This window comes from Typopeltis vanoorti, chromosome 25 (assembly GCF_054136105.1).
Source record: "Typopeltis vanoorti isolate ZY-2024b chromosome 25, IOZ_Tvanoo_1.0, whole genome shotgun sequence".
NCBI classification, from domain to species: Eukaryota; Metazoa; Arthropoda; class Arachnida; order Uropygi; family Thelyphonidae; genus Typopeltis; species Typopeltis vanoorti.
Window position 1 is genome coordinate 23,147,699 of NC_143573.1, and position 27,042 is coordinate 23,174,740.

At 36.2% G+C, this 27,042-nt stretch overlaps 1 protein-coding gene across 1 annotated transcript in view; it reads left to right on the forward strand.

Moving 5' to 3' along the window:
- Nucleotides 1-27,042, forward strand: part of casp (Fas associated factor casp) — a 439,916-nt gene that overhangs the window by 294,360 nt on the left and 118,514 nt on the right. Inside the window, exon 13 of the mRNA XM_090414528.1 lies at nt 6,155-6,291. Coding sequence (XP_090270654.1) covers nt 6,155-6,291 — 137 coding nt within the window. The remainder of the gene's footprint in view (nt 1-6,154; nt 6,292-27,042) is intronic.

A 27,042-nucleotide genomic window follows, 5' to 3' on the forward strand; every position in this document is an offset into this window, starting at 1 on the left:
CTTTGACACCTGACAAAGTTGGCTTACCAACGAAACTAGTTGTGTCCGTATTAAACTTTTATTCTTAATTATCTTGGTGGTTTGTCATTAAAATTATTGAACATGTTCATAAACCGAGTCAATCTGCATACAAATAAATATATATATATATATATATAATATTAATATATATACATTATATTTCATCTTGTACACCCCTTGAGGGTACATGGCAGGAATTTGATAATGATGACATTATATTTCATAACTCTGCTTACTGTTGTCCTGGCAATATTCCTTGCATATCTTCTGCTTAATAAGGTTGCATCCATTTCACTCTGACTGTGTTCTTTAAATTCTGGAAAATATGTTCAGATACTGCTTCAGTTAAGTACATTTTCAAAGCTTCCCTTCTATTACTGATATCATTATACTAAAGATAGTATTCTTCTGAGTTTTTCTTAATTTTCAGCTTTGTGATTCAGCATGTATCCTGTCCTAAATCGAACAACCATATAGTTATTTATTTCCCACTTCAGTTCAACATGATCACTGTCATCAACAGGTAGCAAAACATTCACATTCTTATCTAAGATCCTTTCTGTTGCTATGATCAAATCTAATATTCTTTTTGACCTTGAGTTCCTTCTTTCACACGCTGCTTGATAAAGTTGCCTTGCAGTTCAAGAAATTCTCCTTCATATACTTTTCATGAGATTTCTCTTCTACCTTATCAATGTTTAGATAGTTTTGAATAAATCACCCATAGTGATTACTCCTAAAATCCGTCATGGTAATTTGCCAATGCATTTCTCTCTCTCTCTCCCAAGAAGCCGAACCACCAATCTGTAGCAATACCCCACTATATATTCCATACTTTCTTGCATTGACTTCATACTAGATGGCCTCGAACTCACTGCTATGGGACATTATTATTATTGATTTCATGAGTTTCTACTGTAACTGGACACAAATAATCTGATATCTTTATTAGTAACTTCACCCACCCTTTCTCTCTCCTCTGTCCTAAAAATACTATGTTCTCTTTACACTATATTCCAGTTACTTCATATGACTCTTGATAAGTTTCACTAATCCCAATAATCTTAGGTTGAAACATATTCATCAAGGCAACAAACTCTACCATTTTGTTTCTGAAATGCTTGACATTTGTGGATAGACAACAAGTTATGTCTATCCACAAATGTCAAGTTGGCTTTTTTGTTTACATCTGTAGTCTCTGTCTCATCTGTTTTAGCAACTATTTCTTTACTGTCAATAGACACACCCAAAAAAGTCTAAACCCAAACTGTAAATTTCTACCCTTTTACTAGATTCATAACATTTGTGGATAGACATAACAAGTTACCTCTTGGCTTTTTTGTTTACATCTGTAGTCTCTCTCTCTCACCTGTTTTAGCAACTTTTTCTTTACTGTCAATAGACACATCCAAAAAGTCTAAACCCAAACTGTAAATTTCTACCCTTTTACTAGATTCATAACCATGCCCAATGACATTCATGTCATTCTGACATTAGCATACCATAGCTGAACTTGCATGCAACTTGCCTTTCCTACCATTATGATCTAGTTTCCCTGACTCTGCATTAGGTTTCAATCCAATAAATAATTTCTTCTGTAGTGTGACTGGTGTATCCAGGAAAGGGAGCGAGTTCTGATTTTCAATTTTAATAGTAAATTGTATGCACTCATGTTGTTTGTTCAGGTGGCTAAGGAATGGGTTTAACTTTTCTCGACCGTGTGGGCATATAACGAAAACATGGTCAACGTACCTAAGCCAAACTGCAGGTTTTAGAGTAAAGGAATCTAGCACATTGCTCAAAAGCTTCCATATAAAAGTTAGCAGCAATTGGGGGGGGGGGTTAGAGGTGAGCTTATGGCCATACCTTCTTTTTTTAGGTAAAATTTATTTTGCCACACAAAGTAACTGGAACATAATACGTGGACAAAGAGAGCCGTAATGTTGGGCTTAAATTTGTTCTGTAGGAGAAAAATTGTCACTGATTGATGTTATGTTTTTAATTTTGTTTATAAAGTGTTGTGTGTTCTTTATATCGGAGGGGGAATGACCTACGAAATCCTTTAGTGTTAATGCTAATTACTTGGCTAGGTGATAATTAGGGCTGTCTATTCCCTCAACTCTCGGTCGAAGTGGAATGTTATGTTATGTTAAGAATATATGGTGTACTTGGGGAACATCATATATTCTGGTAGAATGGGCATAGCGGGGTATAAGTTTTTTAACAGTGTCTGATGGCCAAGAAGTGACAGACTTAAGCAAGTCCAGTTTATTTCTTTATCCTGGTCGTCAGTTTATAATTCACAAGCTGATAGGTGCTGTTATCAGAGACTAGTTGATTCATCTGATGGATGTAAGTTGATCTTTCAAGGATGACCATTGCATTACCTTTATCTGATAATAAATTTAGTTTAATCCTTTATCCAAGTGTAAGCAAACAAAGTTTGCACCTGAAAATATCTTCAGGACTGTGAGGTAAGGTGGTACAACATTTTGGCAACTTAGACAGCAAATTAAAGGAAGATATAAGTCAGGACCGAATATACTATTATTAAGAGAGACCTCCAGGGAATCAGAGACTCATTGAGGGAGGCTACATACTACACACACCAGCTATCATACTTATTCTTGAATTCATTCACGCTGCTTGCACTCACAACATCCAAAGGTCCGATTTTGTTATAATTATATCTTGATTAGCTTTTAATCACTTGATTGCTGCTATTTCTGTTTTTGTAAAATTGCTACATATGGTTTTCTTTTTGTTCAAAACATTGCTGGTTTCTAAATGAATTTTATCAGCTATATTATTTGGATGAGACTTAATGCCTCTTTCTATATGGTATATACCATCCAGTTTATTGACAGTTCTAGGTGCTACTATGAAGTTTAGGCCTTTATCAAATAATTCAAGTTGACTGTTATTTAAGGTGTGGCTAGATAGGTTGATCGCAAAAAGGAAAAAATTAATAAATAAATAAAAAAAATTGCTTCGAGTCCTAAAGTCAGGGTTTGCTTTGAGCCTCCATAGCTCATTCAATATAGACCAGGTGGGCAAGTTCTACAGTAATAAGAGCCACATATAATACTTTTCATACATTTTTGAATGTTCAAGAGCCACAAAAAATATTATTTAAAATTGTATTTATAAATAAAAAATACAACAATATACTAGTCCTACTCACCAAAAAAGAATATGTTTAATCTCTACCCGCTGAGTTGACTGCGTTGATTCTTCATTTGCGCTGTTCTAAGAAGCTTGGTGAGGTGGCTGTTAGTGAGGATAGCATGATGTTTTGACTTGACAAATTTCATTGCAGAGAAGAGAGATTCACGGCAGGAAGTTGTCCTAAAAACAGAGTATTCAGAAGCCAGTTTTCTGAAGATTGGGATACTTTGCTTCTGGGATTTGTTTCCAAAAGTCAGTTGCAGAGCTCTGTCACTATTGAATTTACATCCGCGGTAAAAGGTGCAACAACAGGACATCCATCATTTATGACATCAATCACAAAAAATTCAAAACATGGCTTTAACTTTTTTAGTTTCTCAAACCTATATCATTATAAAGTGTTTCTAAGTTTCTTTCGTATTGTTTCAGTTTACTGTGTTTAATTTCAGCATCAGGAAAAGCAGTTATTCTTAATTTAAGGTTGGGAAAGTGCTTGAATTTCTTTGTTGCTAGATCTCTTTGAAAAAGCTTTATTTTATTCTGAAAACTGATTGGGCAAATTCTGTAATAACTTTGTTCCTTCCTTGAAGTGCCAGATTTAAATATTAGAGGTGTTGCATTACATCTGTAAAGAACATCAGATCCTGTACCCATCCATGATCTTCTAGTTGTGGGTATTTCTTTTTTTTCTTTCATGAAAGCTTTGATTGGTTCAAAAAGAGCAACAAAATTATTCAAAGGACTGGCAGTTGATACAGTAGAAAAAAGTTACTTGGCTTTTCTTCAAGCTCAAATTCCTCAATAAAATTTTTAAATTCACGGTGTGTTTTTGCACTTGTCCAAATAAATTCACAGTTTCTAAAATGCAATTTATGACACTGTTGAACTTGAAGTGTTTGCTTACTAAATGCTCAAGGTGAATGATACAATGAATAGAGAGACATTCAGGATAGTTGATATCATATGTCAATTGCCCAACTAGGCCAGTATTTTGATCTACCATAGCTGGTGCTCCATCTGTTGCAATGCTAACAAGTTTATGCAAGGGTAGTTGAGCATTCAATAAAGCTTTAAGTGCATTTTTAATGTCAATACCTGTTGTGGTTTCCTTTAAGCTAATGAAGTATAAGAATTCTTTTACGTTTCCATCGTTTGTGACATAGCGAACAAATATAGCTAGCTGAGCGATATCTTGAATGTCTGTAGATTCATCCAATGCTAAACTGAAAGTGACGCAGCTTTTCAGATCACTCTGCAGTGAACATATGATTGTAGAACTAATTTCAGAAATACGTCTCTCAGCAGTGCGATGGGTGATAGGAATTTGTTCTATTGCCTGTTTGAGTTTTGAGTTCTCTGGAGTGAGAATTGCAATCACATCACTAATATTCTTTTTTACCAATTCTCCGTGACTGTAAGGTAGTTTACTTCGAGCATCATTCCAAGCTATAACAAAACTAGCTTCAGTATAGCCAAATCTTTGCTTACAGAGGAAAAATCACTTTGCTTACAGAGGAAAAATAAGCTATTTTGTTGAGTGACTAAATTATATTTCAAACGTTTTATCTTGTTTTTTTGCATTTACGATTCGGGAGGAAATTCAGATGCAGACTTTTTATGATTACATTCATGATGGCTCTTTAAATTGCTGGCTGTAAAGTGGCTGATAGTTGTATGACAGATAAGGCACAGAGCCTTTTTATCCTTAACAGTAAAAGCAAAATCGTTCTCCCATTGTTGGTTAAACACTCTTTTCTTGTTCATAGTTCCATTTTATGCTCTTCTGTTGCTCAGTCATTTAAACAAGGGTTTTATAACTTTCACTAAAATCAGTCTTAAGTATTTATTAATCAGAAAAGTGCTTATCTACACTACACTAGTTATGTTCCGCTACCACCACAAGCACAGAACTTGGGTGTACTGCATGAAGAATGATGATGCAGAGTCCAGGCAACGGAGGTGGTGGGTAATGTAGCGATCATAGTAGTCACTTTTGGAACTAATTTTGGTGGGAGCAACACAGGCCATCAAATGTAGAAACACTTTTTACCAACCAAATGTGATAATAAAATCCACATTAACAACTCTTTTGACCAGTACCATTTAAAAAGCTAAAAATTTAAAGTTTCAAAATATCTGTTTTTTTACTTATCGTTAAAGCATTTACGAAATAAAATATTCTAATATTGGTACATACTATACCACTATAAATTATTAATATAAAAATTTAGGAAAAATGGCAATGGTATAAATGGAAATTTAAAGAACCTGTGAAATTTAAATATGAAAGAATTTCCTGGAATCTCTCTCTGTCTTTAAGAACTACCCAAATGTCAACAAATTTGGTTGTATGAAATTGCCTCAAATTTGAAAAGCCTCAGCCTTAGAACTTCAGCCCAGTAGCCAAGCACGCATCTATTCTGGTCCACTAGGGGACACACTATTTAGGACTTTATAGACTTACTTTTATTGCACATTATTCTGCTTCAGTCATGCTTTTACCCTATGCAGTGCCTGCTTGCACATAATAATTTGTTCATTGTCCCCTGATGCTGTCAGTTTGACTTTGCTGACATATCAGACATATTACGCTATTCTTATTAATATATAGTGTGCATTGTAATTTCCTTAAATAATATGGTTATAAATTACCAACATATAAATAAGCCTTACTATCAGAATTACTTGTCTAATCATATACCTAACTTGGTCTTTTAAAAAAAGAATGTGCTGCATTATATTATAGTGCCATTTAAATCAAGAAATTAATGCCTAATGCCTATTTAGGATCAAGAAATTAATACTTTTCACAAAACCGTCTCTTGGCATTAATTTCTTGATGTGTAAATGTATTGGATAATATTAAGATACTGATATAAACATATGTGCACTCTTCTTTGCTTCTTCAATCGATATATAAAATTATGCTTTTTATATAAGATTTAATGTTTTATTTATTATTTAGGTTTCTTTCTGCAGTAACTCAGTATTTGGGTGTTGCTGCAAGTACAGCTATTAGAAACATAGCAGTGGATAACTTGCCAGCATTAATGGTCATTACCAGAGTGAGGTCAACATCAGAAGTACTTACTGTCATTCCAGGTATTTTCTTTTTGAATAACAATATCAGGACTCTGACTCACTCTTCCATATTTTCTTATTAGTAGTAAAGGTGTGTGTGTGTGTGGGGGGGGGTGAATATTGTTCATTTATTTAGAGATGAATCTGTGGGAGCAGCGTAATTCTGTTATTGTTAGTAAGCTATTGTACCAACATTACCATTGGGTGGAGGGCTGGATGTTATATATAACATCTAGCCATTGATAACATTTGTTGAAAATGCGAATAAAATATTAGAAGAGCTGCTAATTTTATAGTGGTTATATTCTCTAGACATTTTACTGAATTTTTATTCACTGCTTATATCTAACTTCATATTATATCATTCATCATAGGTACTATACATATATGTACTATACATGGACATAAACTTTGCTAGTATGTGGATAAATATATCAGTTTGTTAGACAGTAACTTTGCACTATAAATTATGTAGGTTGATTTTAAATTATGTCTAGACATGTTTCATTGTTTTGCACATTGTGCATGTTCATGCTTAGGAGTATGCTTAGCCCTAGGGGACATTCCAACAAGTTACTACCAGGCCATTATCAGGAAATTAAATTTTTTTTTTTATATACATACTTATGTGTGCCTGTGTGTTTCTTTATTAGTATCAGAAGATAGTAATAATAATAAATTACTTTAATACATGTCTCATAAGTTAGATGCACCATTCGAACAGTACTTAGCAAAATCTAAAATAAACGATTCTGGAAAATGTAATGCAATAGTCATTCTTCTGAACAATATCCATGTACACAAACTAAAGTTAACAGGGAAAAACAGATTATATTTTAGACACCAGGCTAATCTCCTGCCAAATGGAAATGCTGATTAAAGACTTGAAGAAACCAATGAACAAGTATTAAATGGGGGTGGGGGGGGTTGTAACCAAAAAATACTGAAGTAAGAAAATGAGAAATATTGTTATAGAGTAGGAATAACTCCCTAAGAAATAAAATCATAGGGGTGCTAAAGGGTCAAAGCTATATAACTGAGAGGAGACTTCCACATAGTCTTTAAAGGAATGCGGAGAACCGACCACGGCTTCTGACCTAATGTCCAATCCTCATCTTCTCATGGTGCACCCTGTTGGGTATCTACCTGGATACTGAACGAACGAGGATGGGCTGGCAATTTGGGATTTAGCCAACCAAATTGTATTCTTATTGGCTTAAACTAATCTACAAAATGATGGTACAACATGACAAAATTTCATGCTCGCTGGGGTGTCGCCCAGTTAAACAAGGCCCCGTTGTTTTTGCCAGGGAACCAGGGCGAACGGCGAAAAGTCAGCTACTGGAACAAATCTGAAAACACACCCTAACTCAACATCCAGAGTTCAAGATCAGTACTATCAACATAAGAAGCCTGAATGGCAAAGAAATGGAGCTTGCTGAGGAATTAGTTAAGTACCAGATCGATATAATAGGGGGTGACTGAAACAAAAAAGACAAAAACTGGTGAGATCATTCTGAGCAGTAAATACAAAATATTATATTCTGGCAATGACAATCAAGGAAAAGGAGTAGCTATAGTATTCAACATTAAATACGAGGCTAATCTTCTTGAATGACAGGCAGTCTCAAGTAGAGTGATGTAGGCAAATATCAGAATGGGGAACTGGATGATGAGACTTATTTGTGCCCATGGTCCCACAGAAGGTTCTACCAATGAAAAAGGAAAAGTTGGACCTTGTTGGTGATCTAAATAGCAGAGTGGGAAATGATTGTCAGACATACAAAAATATTTGGGGAAAATTTGGAGAAAAGAGCAAAGCTAATAATAATGGCAAATACCTGTTGGATTTCTGCTCAGGACATGGACTGGTTATTACTAACACAATGTTCCAACATATAAATGTGCACAAATTTCCCTTCATGGAATGACCTCCAACTTTTCTTGGTACAAAGACAATTCAATTCAACTATAGCTCCCACAGCCACCAAAATACTTGGTATACTTTTTGCACAAGACATTATTCACACCTTCACAGCTGCTAGCTCTATACAAACAGAAATCCAACCATGGAATATTACTCCCATGTTCGGAGTGATAGTGCACGAAGATCATCCCTAAGATGTTGATAGTGATGTTTTCTCACTGGTGCAGGACACCAGTGTGTACAGAGGATTTGAAATTGGAAGTGATCACTATTTAGACTTGAGCAGGATAAAATTAAATGTCATGTTGAAAAGAATAACATGTAAGAAAGTTTTAAAGCAAATAAAAGTTGAGCAGCTCTCAGATGTGAGCTGTAGACTAAAATACACAAAGATTTTGGAAGAAAAAATGAAAGATTTTGAGAACAGGAACCAAACCTTGGAGATTCAGTGCCAAGCCTTGAAGAAAACCCTGATTGATTCAGCCAGAGAGGCATGTGGTGAGGTAGTCTGCAAGGATAGAAAAATCTGAACTCCATGGTGGACACAGGAAGAGGCAGTGAAGGAAAAGAAGAAAGCATATCCAAAGTTCCTGGCAAATAAGTCAGCTTGTGCTCTTAGAGAATACAAAGACAAATGTAAGAAAGAGATGATAAAGGTGACATGAAAACGGGAGAAAAAGATATCCTTGAATTATGGAGTAATTACTTTGAAAAATTGCTAAATGAAACAAGCAGTGATAGCACAGTAGTAATAAACACTCAACAGGCATACAGTCAGGAATACATATTCATACTTGCAGTAGAAAAAGCCATCAAAGGCTTGAAATATGGAAAGGCAGCAAGAGTAGATGATATTCAAACAGAAATGCTGAAATATGGTGGTATAAAAGTCTTACAGTGTCTGCACTGCATAGTTCAGAAAGCCTGGACAGAGGGACGAATTCCCGATGATTGGAGTAGAGCTCAAATGGTACCCATATATAAAAAGGGAAATAAAACTGAATTTGAGAATTACAGAGGTATTTCCCTACTGAGTATTCCTGGCAAGATCTATGCACGTATACTTGAGAAACGGTTGAGAAGAATTGTGGAAGAAAAGCCTGGTGAAGAACAAATTGGATTCAGGCCAAATAGCGGTTGTCAGGATCAGATCTTCACTTTACAACAAATAGTTGAGAAAGCATGGGAATATAACAAAGATCTATATTTAAGTTTTGTCGATCTGGAAAAGGCATATGATAAGGTACCAAGAGAGAGAGAAATTATTCAATACGCTACAGTTATATGGTGTCAATGCATTATATCAAGCAATACTTAGTCTTTATTTGAGTTGCAAGTAAGCAGTTAGATTTGAAGGAAGTACAGGAAGATGGTTTAATGTTAAATCTGGTGTGACACAAGGATGTACATTATACATTATTTATATGGATTACATTATGAAGGAAAGTGGTATTAAACATGATATCAGAATTGGAGATGTTAATGTCTGTTCTTTGCTTTATGCGGACGATGTTATACTTCTAAATAAATCCGCTACAAGTTTGCAAGATTCCCTGACTAAATTGAATGACTGTTGTAATAGATATGGTATGAAGGTCAGCATTAAAAAGACAAAGAAAATAGGTAGAATGGTTGAAAATGTGAACTGTGTTTTGAACGGGGAACCTGTGGAACAAGTAAAACATTTCAGCTACTTAGGCACGATTTTAGTGAAGATGGTAAATTAAATATGGAAATAGACAACATAATCAACAAAGCTAGTATGGTAAGAAGTCAATTGAATAAATTCATATGGAATAAGAGAGAAATTAGTCAGAACCAGGTTTAACTTATGGATCTGAGACCTGGGTCAGAAGTAAAAGACTTGAGCAAAGACTAGAGATTGCAGATATGAGAGTCCTGAGAAAGATTAGAGGCATGAACAGATGGCATCAATGGCAATATCATATTAATTGCAAGAATATTAGGAAAGAACTTGACATTGTCAGCATCCAGGAATGCGTTAGCAGCACTAATCTCAGGTGGTATGGTCACTTGAACAGAATGGGTGAGGAAAGATTAGCAAAACACGTGTTCTCTGCCAGATTGGCAGGAAAACAACCCAGAGGATGACCAAGATGTAGGTGGATTGATACGGTACAAAGTGCCTTAGACAATAGAAATATAAGATCTGATGATGTTGGAGTCTTGACAAGTAACAGACTGATTTGGAGGAAAATTGTAGATAAGAAGTTAGTAATGATGTAAATTTTTCATGTAGTACTATCATATCCTTTACACCCCTTGAGAGTACATGTCAGGAATTTGATGATGATGAAGTAAAATCAAATATGTGGAATTTGACAAATTCATCTTTAAAAAAAATAATAAAAATAAAATCTCAAAGGACATGTGGATGGAATGCTAGCACTGCATTAATAAGAAAATTGAATTAGAAAATAATAATAACATAAAAATGGCAAAAGAGGGGATTGTAACTCTAAGATTTATCATTTATGGGCTCTCCTTTTTCATGTTTTAGTTGGTTTATTTTTATCTTGCCACTGGACATGGGAAGATATGAATAAACACACACACACACACGCACACAGCAAAAAAAAAAAAAAAAATAAATAAATAAAATAAAAATAAAAAGGAGAGATTGTCATAAATCTGACAATTACCATGTAATTTCTATTAGAAACTGTATTCTATCTCCAAATTCCTTATGCTGCTATAGACCTAATAATGGATACAGAAGCTGATAGAGATTGACATCACAAAAATTGAGAATGTCATACATAAAAAACAAAAATGGATAAACTCTTGAGATAAATGTTGAACTGGACTATAAGAATTACTACATGACTCATCACCATTAAATTCCTGATATGATATGTATCCTCAAGAAGCATATAGGATATTATGATAGTACTACGTGAAAAGTTAACATCACTACTAACTTCTTATTGGCAGTTTTCCTCCATAATCTGTTCTCTCAGGACTCCAGTATTGTCAGAACTTATATTTCAGTCTGCTGAGGTACAATTTCCTGTATCAACCCTCCTAGATCTCAATCTTTCTATGGGAATGTTTCGTACTATCCTGGCAACAAATATCTATTTCTAACATTTCCTTTCCAATTCTGTTTAAGTAACCATACCACCTTCTCACACATTGCTGAATGCTAACAATATTCTTTTCTAATATCTTTGTTTTTAATGTAATTCTGTCATCTGGCAACTCTTCCTTCGGATCCAGAGTTTTATTTCTAATCCAGTTCTTCAATCCATAAGATAAAATTGGTTTAATGACTCTTGTATACAGCTTGTTAACTAATTTCCCTCTTATTCTAAATTTATTCTGACGACTTCCTAACATACTAGCCTTGTTAATTCTGTTGACTGTTTCCACATTTGATTTGCCAACATCAAGATGCTGTTGATATTTTCAATATTCCTGCTTATTTTCATGATGTCTTTTTATTGCTAACATTATTTCATACCTAAATTTACTACAGCGGTTCTTAAATGTAATTAGGGAATTTTGCAGAGTTGTACTTGATTTATTTAGGAATATAGCATCAGCTGCATAAAGTAAAGAGCTGAGATTATCATCTCCATTTTGATATCAGGTTTAATGCCACTTTCCATCCTCTTGTAGTCTATATAGATGACCAACAGTTGAGATAATGCATGCTGTTATATCATACCTGATTTAAGATCAAACCATCATCTTGTACTTCCTTCAATTCTAAATGCTGGCTTACAACTCAAATATAGACTATATGTTGCTCTTGATACCCTGTCATATGCCTTTTCCAGTTCTGCATCCTTGTTATATTCCTGCATTTTATCAGTTAATTGTCTTAGAGAAAATTTGATCCTGATATCCTCTATTTGGTTCAAACTTTGCTCTTCTACAAATTTCCTTTCAACTGTATTTTGTAACTTTTTCTCAAGAATGCTTGCATAGATGTTATATGGAACACTCAGTATAGAATGCTTTCTTTACACAGTGATCACACAGAAAGATCACACAGTTTACACAGAAAGTTACACAGTGATCAGCATTCATTTTGACAAAAATTATTGGAGACTACTACTGTGTTAAGAATAATTACTTAGCTTTCCTGATGTTTCAACCTTTATATTAAGGTTATCATCTGAATTACACACACACACACACACACACACACACACACACACACACACACACACACACACACACACACACACACACACACACAAAGTTACATTACAATTCAAACAGTATGACAAAGCGACACCAATTTGATCATCCATTATTCTACTAACCTGACCTCTAGTGGAGAAAAAAAAATTCATCAAAACTATATTGTAGTTATCAACAATCCCATGGCATTGACTTGGTAGTTCATTCACCTTTCTATATAAAAAACACTTGACACTTTGTAAACAAAATTAAAAACATTACACTTGATAAAAGTGATATATTAGTCGGGTTTGATGTATCTGCCCTTTTCATAGGTGTCCCAATTAATAATACAATTCTTTTTTTACAGGATAAATTTCTACACAATATCATGGCCCACTTTGGCCATATACTACATTCTGGTAATTTTGTGTGGCAATATACTTTCTACTTACAAAAAAAGGGTACCTGCTAACTTTTCTATGGAAAGTTTTGAGCAACATGATCTAGATTCCTTTGCTTCAAAACTCAAAGTCTGTCTCTGGGTATGTTGATGTTTTTGTTATCTGGCTGCATGGCTGCCAGACTTTAGACAGTTACAACAAACAACACAAATGCATACAATTCACAGTTGAAATTGAAAGTCAGAACACACTTCCATTTCTGGATACACTTAGCACAATCCTGGTGTTTCTTGATGACAGAATTGAAATTGAAAGTCAGAACACACTTCCATTTCTGGATACACCTATTGCAATCTTTGTTCCAGCAGTCTTTCCTTCACAGTTTACTGTATTACTACACATACTGGCCAACATGTACATACAAACTCTTACCACCACCCAGCACAAAAACTAGGCATCATAAACACAGTATAAAAAAGCAGGACTTTAAAGATTTGCTCCAGTGAGCAAGCATTTAGGCATGAATTAAATATTATCAGCAATACATAGCTAAAAATAGCTATAGCAAAAATATTATCAACAAAATTCTTCTCAAGACTGCACCTAATAATAAAAATAAAGACTACATGGCAATAAAAATGTAGCCATTCCATACATTAAAGGGATATCAGAAAACAAACAAACAGAATACACATAAAACCTTACCATCACCTTTAAAACCTTCTTCAAAATTAACTTAGTTTCTCCAAGGATCCCCTTCCTCTTCTGGCCCACACTGGAGTATACCATATTCACTGTAACCTGCCTTATATAGGTGATGCACAATTCCTGTCTGGGAAAAAAAAACAACAACATTAAATGGCATGTTATATTTAATAACTAACTAATAAATTTGGACTGATCATGCTCTAGATGCTGTACACAGAATTGACTGTATAACTTATTTTATTGTTATTACAACACTAAATGAACTCAATTATAAAAAGACATTTATTAACTGACTTATATTTTGCTGGATTTCAAACCGGCATATTCAGAGCACAAAATATATTACAGTTTACAAGTGACAATGAGTAAGTGAAACAATTCAAATTGAAGCAGACAAAAGATCAAAATTTCTAATTTGGTGTCCTCTAATGTTGTAAAAAAGAAGTATGGTTTTGCAGGAATGGATCTAAAGTCTCCCAAATTTTTGGCAAATTAATGCATTCATACCTGCTTAGCTTTGGAGAATGCTTCATATCCATTGCTGACATTAAAAATAATTTTTCTGACCTGTAATGATTTCTATATAGCATATTGGTTTTCTTCCGTCTAATCCTGTGTGAAGGGGTGTCCAAAGTGTTGTCTGCCAGACTTGCAATTAATATTGATAGCGAATGTATTTCATATGTTCTTGAAGACAGATGTTAAACAATCTTCCTCTCTGTCCATAATATGCTAAGTCATAGTGTCAGGGAACTTTATACACTCTAGGATATGCTGGAAGATGGAGTTTGATCCTTAACACCATTCTTGCTCTTGTGGTTATCTTATTTTGGACAACCGGAAGATCTGCTATTATTCATCTAAAAGAACACGTTTTATATCAAATACCATGAGCCTGAACAGTCTGGACTTAACAAAGAATTAGAAGATCTAAAAAAAAAAAAAAAAAAAAAAAAAAGGCTATTTGGTTATTTTTTTTATTTTATTATTTATTTATTTTTATTTTATTTTTTCCTCCCTACGATGAACTGGATTCTAGAATGAAGTGCATTTATTTTGAAAAGAAATGCTGTTACTCAGAGGATGGACCATTCCAAATTGCAAAAATGCCGTTAACATATCCATACTAATGTGTAGGTCTAGGAGAAATATGATCAAAGAGACGTTTTCAAAGATTTCCATGATAGATTTGGCAATAGTTGGAGAAACAGGACTGTCCATATCATATAATTATGGAATCTCTGTCTCTTCTAATGCAGAAGAAATAACTCTCATTCCTACTCTTTATGTTCAAGACATTTCTGAATACATAGCAAAAATTTTAAAACCACTAAACATATTTGTTGTCTTTTACGTCCGTCAGGAAAATTTCCACCATTCTCATATCTCCTGATGATAAAACTTCTGCATTGATTTTCTGATTTTCCAGGCATCTATAAGATTCCTTGCTCTTGTGGCATATCACATTTTGAACAAACCGGAAGCTCTTATTTATCTTGAAGAACATAAGTCTTATATTCATTGTCATGAGACTTTATATTCATTGTCATGAGACTTGAACAGTCTGGACTTGCTGAGCATTCTATCTCCACTAAACACAGAGTTCACTGGAATAAGAAAAGAATCCTTCATGAGAAAATCTATTCTTATGAAGATGGGTCTTCATAAGACTAGATTTAGAACAGGGGTCTTCAATGCATGGCCCTTTGCCATGCCCTGCTGGCCATTTTGAAAAAATAACTACGTAACATTAAAACACGATTAAATAAAAAATAATTTCAATGAAGGCCACTAAGCTATACTGCAGTAATTTAGAATTGTAAGATGCTTTCCAGATTCACAAGGACCACTGTTCATTTGATACTTTACATAAAATCCTATAAAAATAAATATTAATTAGACATGTTTCTTCAGCCATCTACCTATATAAAAGTACTAGTACTAACGTCAGGTAGACGGCTGAAGCAGTAGTTCGTTCGCGTACGCTGTCTAGTGCCTTCCTGATACATCTCGAAGGTTCTCAATACTTTATTTTCATATAAATACAAGAGGATCTCATCCACAATACATGAAATACAGTCAGTCGTGAACATTGTGATATTCGTGTACAAGCGCACGCAGGTTTGTTGTGTCAGCCATAGCCTATTGTGGTTTTATACTGCCAGACTTTTTTCATTAGCATGAGACATATTCAGTGGATAATAACCGTTACACATCCATTTTGGATCATATTTTGGGTTCACCTTCCATGGAGTTTTTAAGTAAAAAGCATAAATCAAGTGATTCTTGTCGGGGTTTTAATGAAAAGAGGACCAATTTGTACTTTTTTTTGCCGATCAATGATAAGCCAGTGTGTTTAATTTGTCAGGAGTCAGTGTCAGCATCAAAAGAATACAATATAAATTGACACTATGAGACAAAACATGCATCCAATTTTGATCACCTTCAAGTGCAGCTTCGTGTGGACAAAGTGAACCGTCTCCAAATTGATCTAAAATGTCAGCAGGGTACATTTAAAAGGCAGAGGGAAGAGAGTGAAGTGTGCATGAAAGTAAGTTATGTAATAGCTAAAAAATCAAAAGCCTTCTTGGATGGCGAATTTGTTAAAGAGTGTCTCATCACAGCTGGGGAAATTCTGTGCTCAAATAATAACGAAGTGTTTAAAAAATGAGTTTGTCTGGGGTAACTGTAGCACAATGCGTCGAAGAACTTGCCAATAACATTGAAGGAACTTTAAAAAAACGGTCGTCCAAATTTATGTCATATTCACTTGCTTTAGATGAGAGCACAGATATGAAAGATACTGGCTATCTTGGTCCATGGCATTGATCAACAGTTCACTGTGACAGAAGAACTGCTAGTGCTCGTACCTATGAAGAGAATGTCGAAAGGCACTGATATTCTTGAAGCCGCCAAGAAAACGCTCCAGCATTTCAACCTCAACTTAACCAACCTCGAGGATGTGGCAGTTGATGGTGGGAAAGAACGAAGGGTTTGTTGTGCTGCTACGGAAAGAACTGGAACTAGAAGGAAAATATTTCGTCCATTACCACTGTTTAATCCACCAGGAGAATTTGTGCATGAAAACTATTGGATTTGAGAATGCCATTAAAGTTATTGACTGTCGTCAACATTATTAGAGCAAGAGGATTGAATCATCATCAATTCCAAGAGTTTTTGACCCAAGCGTGCGAAGCGGATCACGGCGATGTGATTTATTTTAGTGATGTGGGTTGTTTGAGCAGAGTGAAGGTTCTTAAAAGAGTCTGACTTAAGGAGCAAAATACAGCAGTTCATGCAAACCAAGGGGAAGCCGATTGCAGAATTCAACAATCTGAAGTGGATGACAGAATTTGCCTTTGTGACTGACATCTCGTTGCATATGAATGACCTAAATATGTGCTACAATCCAAAGATCAACTGGTGCACACTCTGTTTGATCACATCAAAGCTTTTGTGGCCAAGCTAACTTTGGAAGGCACAACTCATAAAAAAAGACTTAACTCATTTTCAGCTTCTCACTGAGTCCAACTGTTCGTCTCTTGATGAATGCACTACAAAATTAGCCGTGTTGTGAAGTGAGTTCGAGGAGAGATTTATTGATTTTCGTAACCCACAGTCTTCTTTAGATTTATTTTCAATGCCGTTCAGTGTCAATGCTGCCGAAATGCCAGGCTCATTACAAATGGAGCTTCTTGAACTCCAAAACAACTCTTTTTTTGAGAGAAAAATTATTCAATGTGCTCTTGCTTACATTTTACAAAGATGACATTTCTGAGGATGCATTCCCTAATCTGTGCCAGCATGCTTTGAAGATGTGTGCTTTGTTAGGAAACACGTATTTATGTGAGCAGTTCTTCTCCAGAATGAAGCATGTGAAGTCCAAGACAAGAACACAGATTACGGACCAACATCTTGAGAATACTCTGCGCACAGCAACTTGCAACATCGACAAGCTGGTCAAGGAAGAACATTGCCAGGTTGCCCATTGACATTGTAAAAATTTAATGTTTTCTTCATTAAATTATCTTTTTTTTTTCAAGTATTGATTGTATTTACTTATCATGAACCCGACTCCTACCTACGTTTTTAAAGCTGAGTTTGTTTATTTTTATAGGATTTTGTGTAAAGTATCAAATGCACAGCATTCCTTGTGAATCTGGAAATCATCTTACAATTCTAAATAACGCAGTATAGCTTAGTGGCCTGCTGGCTTCATTGAAATTTTTAATGTGGCCTGCACTGTCTGAAATGTTGAAGATCCCTGCTTTAGAACATCTTTATAAAGCAATGCTAAACTTTACTCCATTGTCCTAATTTAAAGAGATTCAATGGTGTACATCTATTTCTTTTATGGGAAATAGTACTTTTTGAATCTGCTATCTTTCCTAACATATATCATCATCAAATTCGTGACATGTACCCTCAAAGAGTGTACAGGATATTATGATAGTACTACATGAACAACTTACATCATTACTACTAACTATCAACAATTTTCCTTCAAATCAATCTGTTATCTGTCAAGACTTCAACATTATCAGATCTTATATTTCTTCTTCTAAGGCAATTTTTACTGTATTAAAATATTTACTGTATTAAGTCCACCTGCCAACCTGAAAGATAACACTTGTTTTGTTAATCTTTCCTCTCCCATTCTGTTTAAGTAACCATACCACCTGAGATTAGCTCTGCTAACACATTCCTGGGTGCTAATAATGTCAGGTTTTTTCCTAATTTCCTCATTTTTAATATGATACTGTCATTGAAGCCTTCTGCTCACGTCCTAATCTTTCTCAGGACTCTCATATCTGTGGTCTCTAGTCTTTGGTCAAGTGTTTACTTCTGACCAACTCTCAGATGTAAGTTAAAATTGGTTTGAACATTGTCTTGTATACAGCTAATTTAGTGTTTTGACTAATTTCTCATATTCCATATAAATTTATTCAGTTGACTTCCTACCATACCGGAATTCCATATTTAATTTACTGTCTTCACTAAAAATCGTGCCTAAGTAGTTGAAATGTTTTACTTGTTCTGTAGGTTCTCCATTCACAATGTAGTTCATAATTTGAATGTTTCTGCCTATTTTCATGGTCAGCAATAACAAGACAAAGACAATCATACTATATTTACTACAAGAGTTATTCAATTTAGTCAGGGAATCTTGCAGATTATAGCAGATTTATTTAGAAGTGTAACATCATCCACATAAAGAAAAGAGCTGATATTAACATATTTAATTTTGATATCAGGTTTAATACCACTTTCCTTAATAATGTGATCCATATAGATAATGAATAATAGAGGGGATAATGTACATCCTTATCTAACACCAGATTTAATATCAAACCTTCTTCCTGTACTTCCTTCAATTCTAACTGCTGACATACAACTCAAATAAAGACTAAGTATTATTTGATACAATGCCCTGTTGACATCATATAACTGTAGCATTTTAATAACTTTTTCTTGGCCTCTGTCATATGTCTTTTACAGGTCTACAAAACTTAAATCCAGATCTTTGTTATATTCCAATGATTTCTCAACTATTTGTCATGAAATGAAAAGCTAAATCTCATCCTGTCAGCCTCTATTTGGCTTGAATCCAGCCTTGTTCTTCACCAAGCCTCCCTTCCACAATCCTCAACCATTTCTCAAGTGTACTTGCATAAATCCATTACCAGGAACAAACACTAGGGAAAGACCTCTGTAATAATTCTCACATTCACTTTTATTTCCCTTTTATATGTGGGTACTATGAAAGCTCTACTCCAATCATCTGGAATTCGTCCCTCTGTCAAGGCCTTCTGAACATTTTTGGCTGAATATCATCTACTCTGGCTTCCTTTCCACATTTCAGGCTTTTGATGGCTTTTTCTACTTCAAGTATGGATATGTATTCCTGATTGCATGCCTGTTGACTATTTTTTACCACTGTGTTGTCACTGCTTGTTTCAATTTAGCAATTTCTCAAAGTAATTACTCCATATATCAAGGATATCTTTTTCTCCAGTTTTCATGCCATCTTTATCATGTCTAATTTCTTTTATAGCATTCTTTCCTCCATTTCTGTGCATTTTCAACAGCCTCCAGAATATTTTGCTACCTTCCTGATATTTATTTTCTATGTTCTTTTCAAAGTCTTCATATGACTTTTGTTTATCTAGTTTTACACAATGTTTAGCTTTCATATATTTGTCTCTGTATTCTCTAAGAGCACAAGCTGACTTATTTGCTACGAGCTTTTGATATGCTTTCTTCTTTTCTTTTCACTGCTTCTTTAACTTCCTGTGTCCACCATGGAGTTCTGATTTTTCTATCATTGCAGACAACCTCATCACATGCTCTCTAGCTGAGTCAACCAGTGCTTTCTTCTTGGCTTGCTACTGAATCTCTAAGGTTTGGTTCCTGTTCTCAAACTCTTTCATTTTTTTTTTTTTTTTTTTTTTTTGGATAATGTTTATGTATTTTAGTCTACAGTTCACATCTGAGAGCTGCTCAACTTTTATTCGCTTTAAACTTTCTTAAATGTTATTCTTTTCAATGTGAAATTCAATTTTATCCTGCTCAAGACTAAATGGTAATCACTTCCAATTTCAAATCCTCTGTACACTCTCATGTTTGTATCAGTGAGAAAACATCACTATCAACAATAACATAGTCAATGAGACTTTTCTTATTCCTTGACTCTTCTCTCCTTGTGAATTTATGCACATTTATATGTTGGAACATTGTTAGTAATAACCAGTGCATGTCCTGAGCAGAAATCCAATAGGTATTTGCCATTATTATTAGCTTTGCTCTTTTCTCCAAATTTTCTGAAAATATTTCTGTTTGTCTGACAGTCATTTCCTACTCTGCTATTTAGATCCCCAACAAGGACCAACTTTCCTTTTTTCATTGTGTCAGTTGCTTTCTCTAAGTTCTCAAAAAATTCCTTTACGTCTATCTTAGTAGAACCTTCTATTGGACCATCGGCACAGATAAGTCTCATTGTCCAGTTCCCCATTCTAATATTTTGCTCAAAATCTCTCTACTTGATATTGCCTGCTATTGAAGAAGATTAGGGATAAATGGGTTGAATCTTTGAAGGAACTCTGCAGTCATGATAGAATATGTATGCCATTGCAAGAAAATTTGGAGGAGCCTACTATTCTTACCTGGGAGGTAACAAATGCCATTAGGAAATTGAAACCAGGACATGCTCCAGAAATGGATGGAATTATGGCAAAATGTCTAAAGGCTTTAAATGATAAGGCCATAAGATCACTGACTGACATATGTAACAAAATAAACAAAACTGGACACCTGCCACTCAACATTCCTACCAGTACCTGAAATATCTAAGACAATCAAATGTGAAGAGTACAGAACAAACAGTCAGATAGCAAAAGTTATGTTATATATCATCTTGAAAGAAATAAAATATAATCAAATTTAAAATTAATGAGACACAATCTGGTTTTTAGGAAAATAAAGGTACAAGAGAAGGACTCTTCTATGTTAGAACTATTATAGAAAGATATCTGGAGAAGCAGAACGAAGTCTACTTACATTTTATTGACTACACAAAGACCTTGGACAATATTAACATGAACAACTAATAGAATGCATCAAAAAATTAGGAGTAGATGGAAAAGATTCCAGATTACTGATAAATCTCTATAGGAAGCAAGCTGCCTCAATAAAAAATATCAGGAGAAACCTCAGAGGAATTCCCAGCAAAGAAGGGTATCAGACAAGGCTGTATTCTTTCTCCTATATTGTTTAACCTCTATACTGAAAAATATCTTCCAACACTTAGCAAAATTTAAAGGAGTCAGCATAGGATGCAGAAATATAAACAACTTAAGATATGCAGATGATATGGTACTGCTGGCCAAAAATATAAAAACTTCAAAAGCTACTGGAGGAGATGCTAAAACTAAGTGAAAAATATGGACTCAATAAAGGAGCCAATATAAATATTATGATCAGAGGAAATATTTTAGATCAAGTAAAGAGTTATACATATTTGGGTCACCTAATTACAGAAAACAGAAAGTGGGATGGTCAAACAGCCTAATTCTTGTTTTTGTGTGAATTTCCCTTGAGGTCAGAAAGATAGAAATTGCTAGATCAACTTTCATTCACATAAAAAACATTCTGACCTCAAGGGAAATTCACACAAAACCAAGAATTAGGTTGTTAAAATGCTACATATGGTCAACATTGCTATATGGAGCAGAAACCTGGACAATATCAAAATCTTGTGAAAATAAACTAAAAGTCTTTGCAATGTAGATCCTCCACACACGCCATCCTCAGTCCCATCTCTCTCTCTCTCTCTCTCTCTCTCTCTCTTGTTCACTGGGCATCTACAGACGCCGTATGGTCACTCTGATGCTCGATGATGTTCCACACTAGACCTCGCCATGTAGTCCTGTTGTATGCCCTTCTGGCAGCCTCAACTCTCTGAAGATCAGTCACTCCACACATGCCATCCATCCATCTCATTGATGGTCTACCCTTGCCTCTTTTTCCAGGAACTTTGCCTTCTATTACTGTTCTGAGAAGGCCTCCTTCCATCCTTTCTATGTGTCCAAAATATTTTAATTTTCTTCTGTCAATATCCTTAAGGAGCCTTAAAGTTCTACTAATCTTTTCTAACACCCATTCATTTGTACGCCTTTCAGTGTATGATATCCTCAACAGCCTTCTGTAACACCACATCTCAAAAGCAGATATCCGTTTCTTATCTGACTTCTTTAGGTTCCAAGTCTCGCATCCATAAGTTGCTGTTGGAAAAACAACTGCATCCAAAATCCTCAACTTTGTTCCCATGGAGATAGATCCATCCTTCCAGATTTTAGACAGGTCTCTGACTGTTGTTTTAGCCATTCCTAACCTTTTTTTTGACATCTTCTGAACAGCAATTCTTCACATTAATAATGGATCCCAGGTACTCAAACTTGCTGACTTCCTCAATTCTTTCTCCATTAAGATACATTTGTTTCTCAAGAGCTTCTCTGTTTGCTTTTCCTTTGAGAACCATGATCTTTGTCTTGCTAGAATTGAGTTGAAGTCCTCTGTTATTACTGATCTTGTTAACTTTGTCAAGAATTAGTCCTAGTTCTTCCCTGTCATTACAAAGGAGTACTGTATCATTAGCGTACCTCAGATTAGTGATCAATTTACCTCCTATCGTAATTCCTGTCTTGAGCTCATCCAATGCTTCACGCATGATGTCCTCTGCATATATACTAAACAAGTGAGGAGAAAGTAAACATCCTTGCCTAACTCCTTTTCCAACTTGAAGCCAGTCAGTCAATCCAACACCTTTTCTTACTGTGGCTTCTTGCTCCTTATACAAGTTGGCTATCAACCTGATAGTGTGTTGAGGAAAACCCATTCTTTTCATTACTTCCCACAGTTTCACATGCTCAACACAGTCAAAAGCTTTAGAGTAGTCTAAGAAACACATTACCAGAGGGAGTCTGAATTCTTTATATTTTTCTATGATCTGTCTAAGGCAAAGGATCTGATCTCTGGTGTCCCCACCTTTCCTAAAACCTGCTTGTTCCTCGGGCATCTCTGCCTCAACTTTGGCCTCAATCCTATTTAGCATGATCTTTAATAAAATTTTGCTTGCATGAGATATCAAACTAATAGTTCTATAATTCTTGCATGCCTTCATATCACCTTTCTTGTGTAGTGGTATGAAAACTGACTTCTTCCAGTCTCTTGGCCATGATCCTGTCTCCCATATCCTTGTAATCAATCTATGAAACACTCTTATCCCTCCATCTCCTGTGGCCTTAATTAACTCTGCTGGGATTTCATCTGCACCTGGGACCTTATTGCTGTTGAGCTGTTGAGCTCAGTTCCATGGACTTCAAAAAAAAAAAAAGAAAAAAAGAAAAAGAAAAAAAAACTAATTTAGAGATATTAGAGTTGATTGGAGAAGATAGGACTCCATTGAAAATGTATCTTTCAGAAGGAATGATACAAGGAAAAAGAAGAAGAGGAAGACAAAGAACAGATTGAATGGGAAATATTAAGGACTGGACCTTTTTGTCTTATGAAGAATGCAAAAGAGAAGCACAAAACCATACATGGTGGAAGCTCATGGTAGTCATCCTGGTGGAAGGAGATGACACCTGACAAGACAAGGAATCATTTAATTGCTTTTCTGTAATTCTGTACAGAAGATGCCTATGAAACTCAGACGATAATTCTACAAATAACTTTTAATGCGAATTTTCCTCTGTTTTTAATGTTTGCTATTGTTGTGACAAGAGTTGCCTAATCTGTAAGATCCTCTTGCTAGCTAAAACGTCTGTCATTTCCTCTCTTCCATCTATTTCTCACCCTTTGAAGATGATATTCCATCATTATTATCCTCATATGCACACAGTTCCATAAGGCAGTTATCATTTGGTTACTCATCACCAAATATCTTCAGCTCTCTCCATTCCCCCCTCTGAACCTAGGTGGCCATATCTACAAGTAATCCAAATGTCATTTTATCAAAGCCTCATAAAAGGGAAGAATAACTTCCTTATTCCTACAAGTTATTTTACACACTTTTGGTTTCCCAATCATCTACCAGTTGTAGCTTATCTTAATTTGAGCAGTAAGGAAGATTGCTTTTATTTGTCTTGAAGCACATCGGTCTTGTGTTAAATATTTTGGAAACTGCTATGAGTCAGAGTCATTCAAAACTGGAAAAATGCCATCCACATATCTATGCCAGTGGGTAGGTCAGCCACATTGTTCTAAATTATTATTATTATTTGACACCTCCAGGGAGTCCAAAGACTCATTGAGGGAGGTCACCTACTCTACAACTCCACACCACTCAACCTCATTCACCCATCATCCGCCAATCACATCATCTACACCAACACCACTAGTATTTTCACAGACAATTGCAAACACCCATGAGGATTCGAACCCTCAGCCTTTTGGCTGGAGAGTAGATACACTAACCACTCAGCCAACCAGGCTGGCATGAATGAAGTTTAAAGTTGTTCCATGAAGAAATAGTAGTGCCCATTGCAGTTCCTCAATCTACCGATATAACGTTTTTGAGAGGTCAGACAACCAGAGCATATAGCAAAATCAAACAGCTTAACAATATTAGATGGAAATTGTTGGAGTAATTTAACGGTGTGTGTGTTATAAAGGCATATAAGTAAACAAATGATTGCTTCATCAAAAAAAAAGCATTTAACAGTTAAGTAATCTCTGCCTCTTGTAACCTAGAAGAAATAACTGTCATTCCTGTTCCTTATCTGCAAGGCATTTCTGAATGCCTATCAAAAATTTTGAAACCACTGAACATATTTATTGACTTTTGCCCTCGGAAAAATTTCATCTTTCTCACATCTCGTAAGGATAAGCTTCCTGCATCTTGGTTTTCCAGACACCTGTAGATTCTTTGCTCTTGTGGCTTCCCCCCCCCCCCCACCCCCCCCCCCCCCCACCCCCCCCCCCCCCCACCCCCCCCCCCCCCCACCCCCCCCCCCCCCCACCCCCCCCCCCCCCCACCCCCCCCCCCCCCCACCCCCCCCCCCCCCCACCCCCCCCCCCCCCCACCCCCCCCCCCCCCCACCCCCCCCCCCCCCCACCCCCCCCCCCCCCCACCCCCCCCCCCCCCCACCCCCCCCCCCCCCCACCCCCCCCCCCCCCCACCCCCCCCCCCCCCCACCCCCCCCCCCCCCCACCCCCCCCCCCCCCCACCCCCCCCCCCCCCCACCCCCCCCCCCCCCCACCCCCCCCCCCCCCCACCCCCCCCCCCCCCCACCCCCCCCCCCCCCCACCCCCCCCCCCCCCCACCCCCCCCCCCCCCCACCCCCCCCCCCCCCCACCCCCCCCCCCCCCCACCCCCCCCCCCCCCCACCCCCCCCCCCCCCCACCCCCCCCCCCCCCCACCCCCCCCCCCCCCCACCCCCCAAGTGCTTCAGGTTTCAAACTAATTGACGAAAGGTTGACTACCGTGTCAGTAGTAAGTTGTGGTTTGGAGTTAGAGTTCTTTTTTAAATTCTCAAATTTTTTGATGTGTCGTTCTCGTACTTTGTTTAATTCTTTATCCACAGCAGTGCACGAGATGTCTTATAAAATAGACCAAATCTTGTGGTTTAAGGTGCTGGAAAGCTCATCTTCGAGTGCCTGGATAGCTAGGTTAGCGTCAGTTAGGGAATGGCAAGTAGCGCCGATTTGTTCCCTGAACAAAGCTTGGCTGGTGCGGTTATAAATACGGAGAGCTTTTTGGGAAAAGAAACAGTTCCTGAATTTGACACAGTTTGGGATTACCTGGTTATCCATCAGCATTTTAGGAAAGCAAGACGAGTCAGTTGTCTAGATAGCTTCAACTCATTTTACCGTAATGGCGGGCCTTACGTGCGATGGAATCTCTGTGGATTATCGTAATTCTTGTGGAAAAGCTTAGTCGTTGGTTATACATTCTTACTAAATAGTGGCTGTATTGGTGAAACTGGATGTAGTCCTTGTGTCTTGTGTAAAGACCAACCTCTTTCCCCCCCCCCCCCCCCAGACCTACCTGTTGTATACCAGGTTCCTTGGAGCTGTAAGCTGTCCTACTTTGGACAAACAGGCAGGACAGCTAATATCAGAAGAATTTCAGAACACACGGACTACATCTGGTTTGACCAATACAGCCACTCTGGTCTTGCAGACCATGTGCTGGATACCCGTCATAGAATACGGTGGAAGAAAGCCACGATAATACACCGTAGTAAATTCAAATACGAAAGGCTATTCATGGAATAATCAGCCTCAGCCCTAAGAAACAATCCAAACCTCAATAAATTTGGGAAACCTACATCAGAAGACCTTCAGCCCAATCACTCAAGAATACCAACATTGCCTGCTAGGGGCACCATCAGGACTTTTAGGAGAAAGAATAGCTTCCTGCTTCGTCCTCATTTACTGTGTTGTGCTTGCATGCACGTGTCTTGATTTTAAGTTCCTGTAAAAATGGCAGCGTAACGTTGCCGAAATATTAGAAGTGTATTAAAATTTATTTTAATGTATATTCTATTGTACATTGGAATTTCCTTAAACTATTTAGTAAGCATTTATGTTTATGTTTTTTAAATTTTTTCTATTTCTGATTCTTCGTTTAATTCTTTCATAATTTCTTCATTTCTTTTGTAGTGGAATAGAGTATATACTTTGCAGATTTTCTCATAAACTTAATTTCAACTGTTATTAATCTTTGCTTGTATTTTTGCTTTATTGTCCAGATTTCACTTCCATAAAATAGGACTGGTAGGCTAATATATTTTATACTTTTATAATATAGAGTTAACTACACCTATTATATTTAAATATTTCACAATTTTTAGGTTTTCATATGTAATCATACATCCTAGATAGTTAAATGAATTCATCTGTTCTAAAATCTTGTCATCTATTACTATTTTAGTTCCTGGATCTTGTCCTTTAAAGCCATAGTTTTTTTATTTTTCTATCGATGTTATATCAGTTCATAATCTTAGGCTATCTCATTTAAATTTAAAACATCTTTCTGTAAGTTATCTTCAGAATTTGTAATTATTATTTGATCACCAG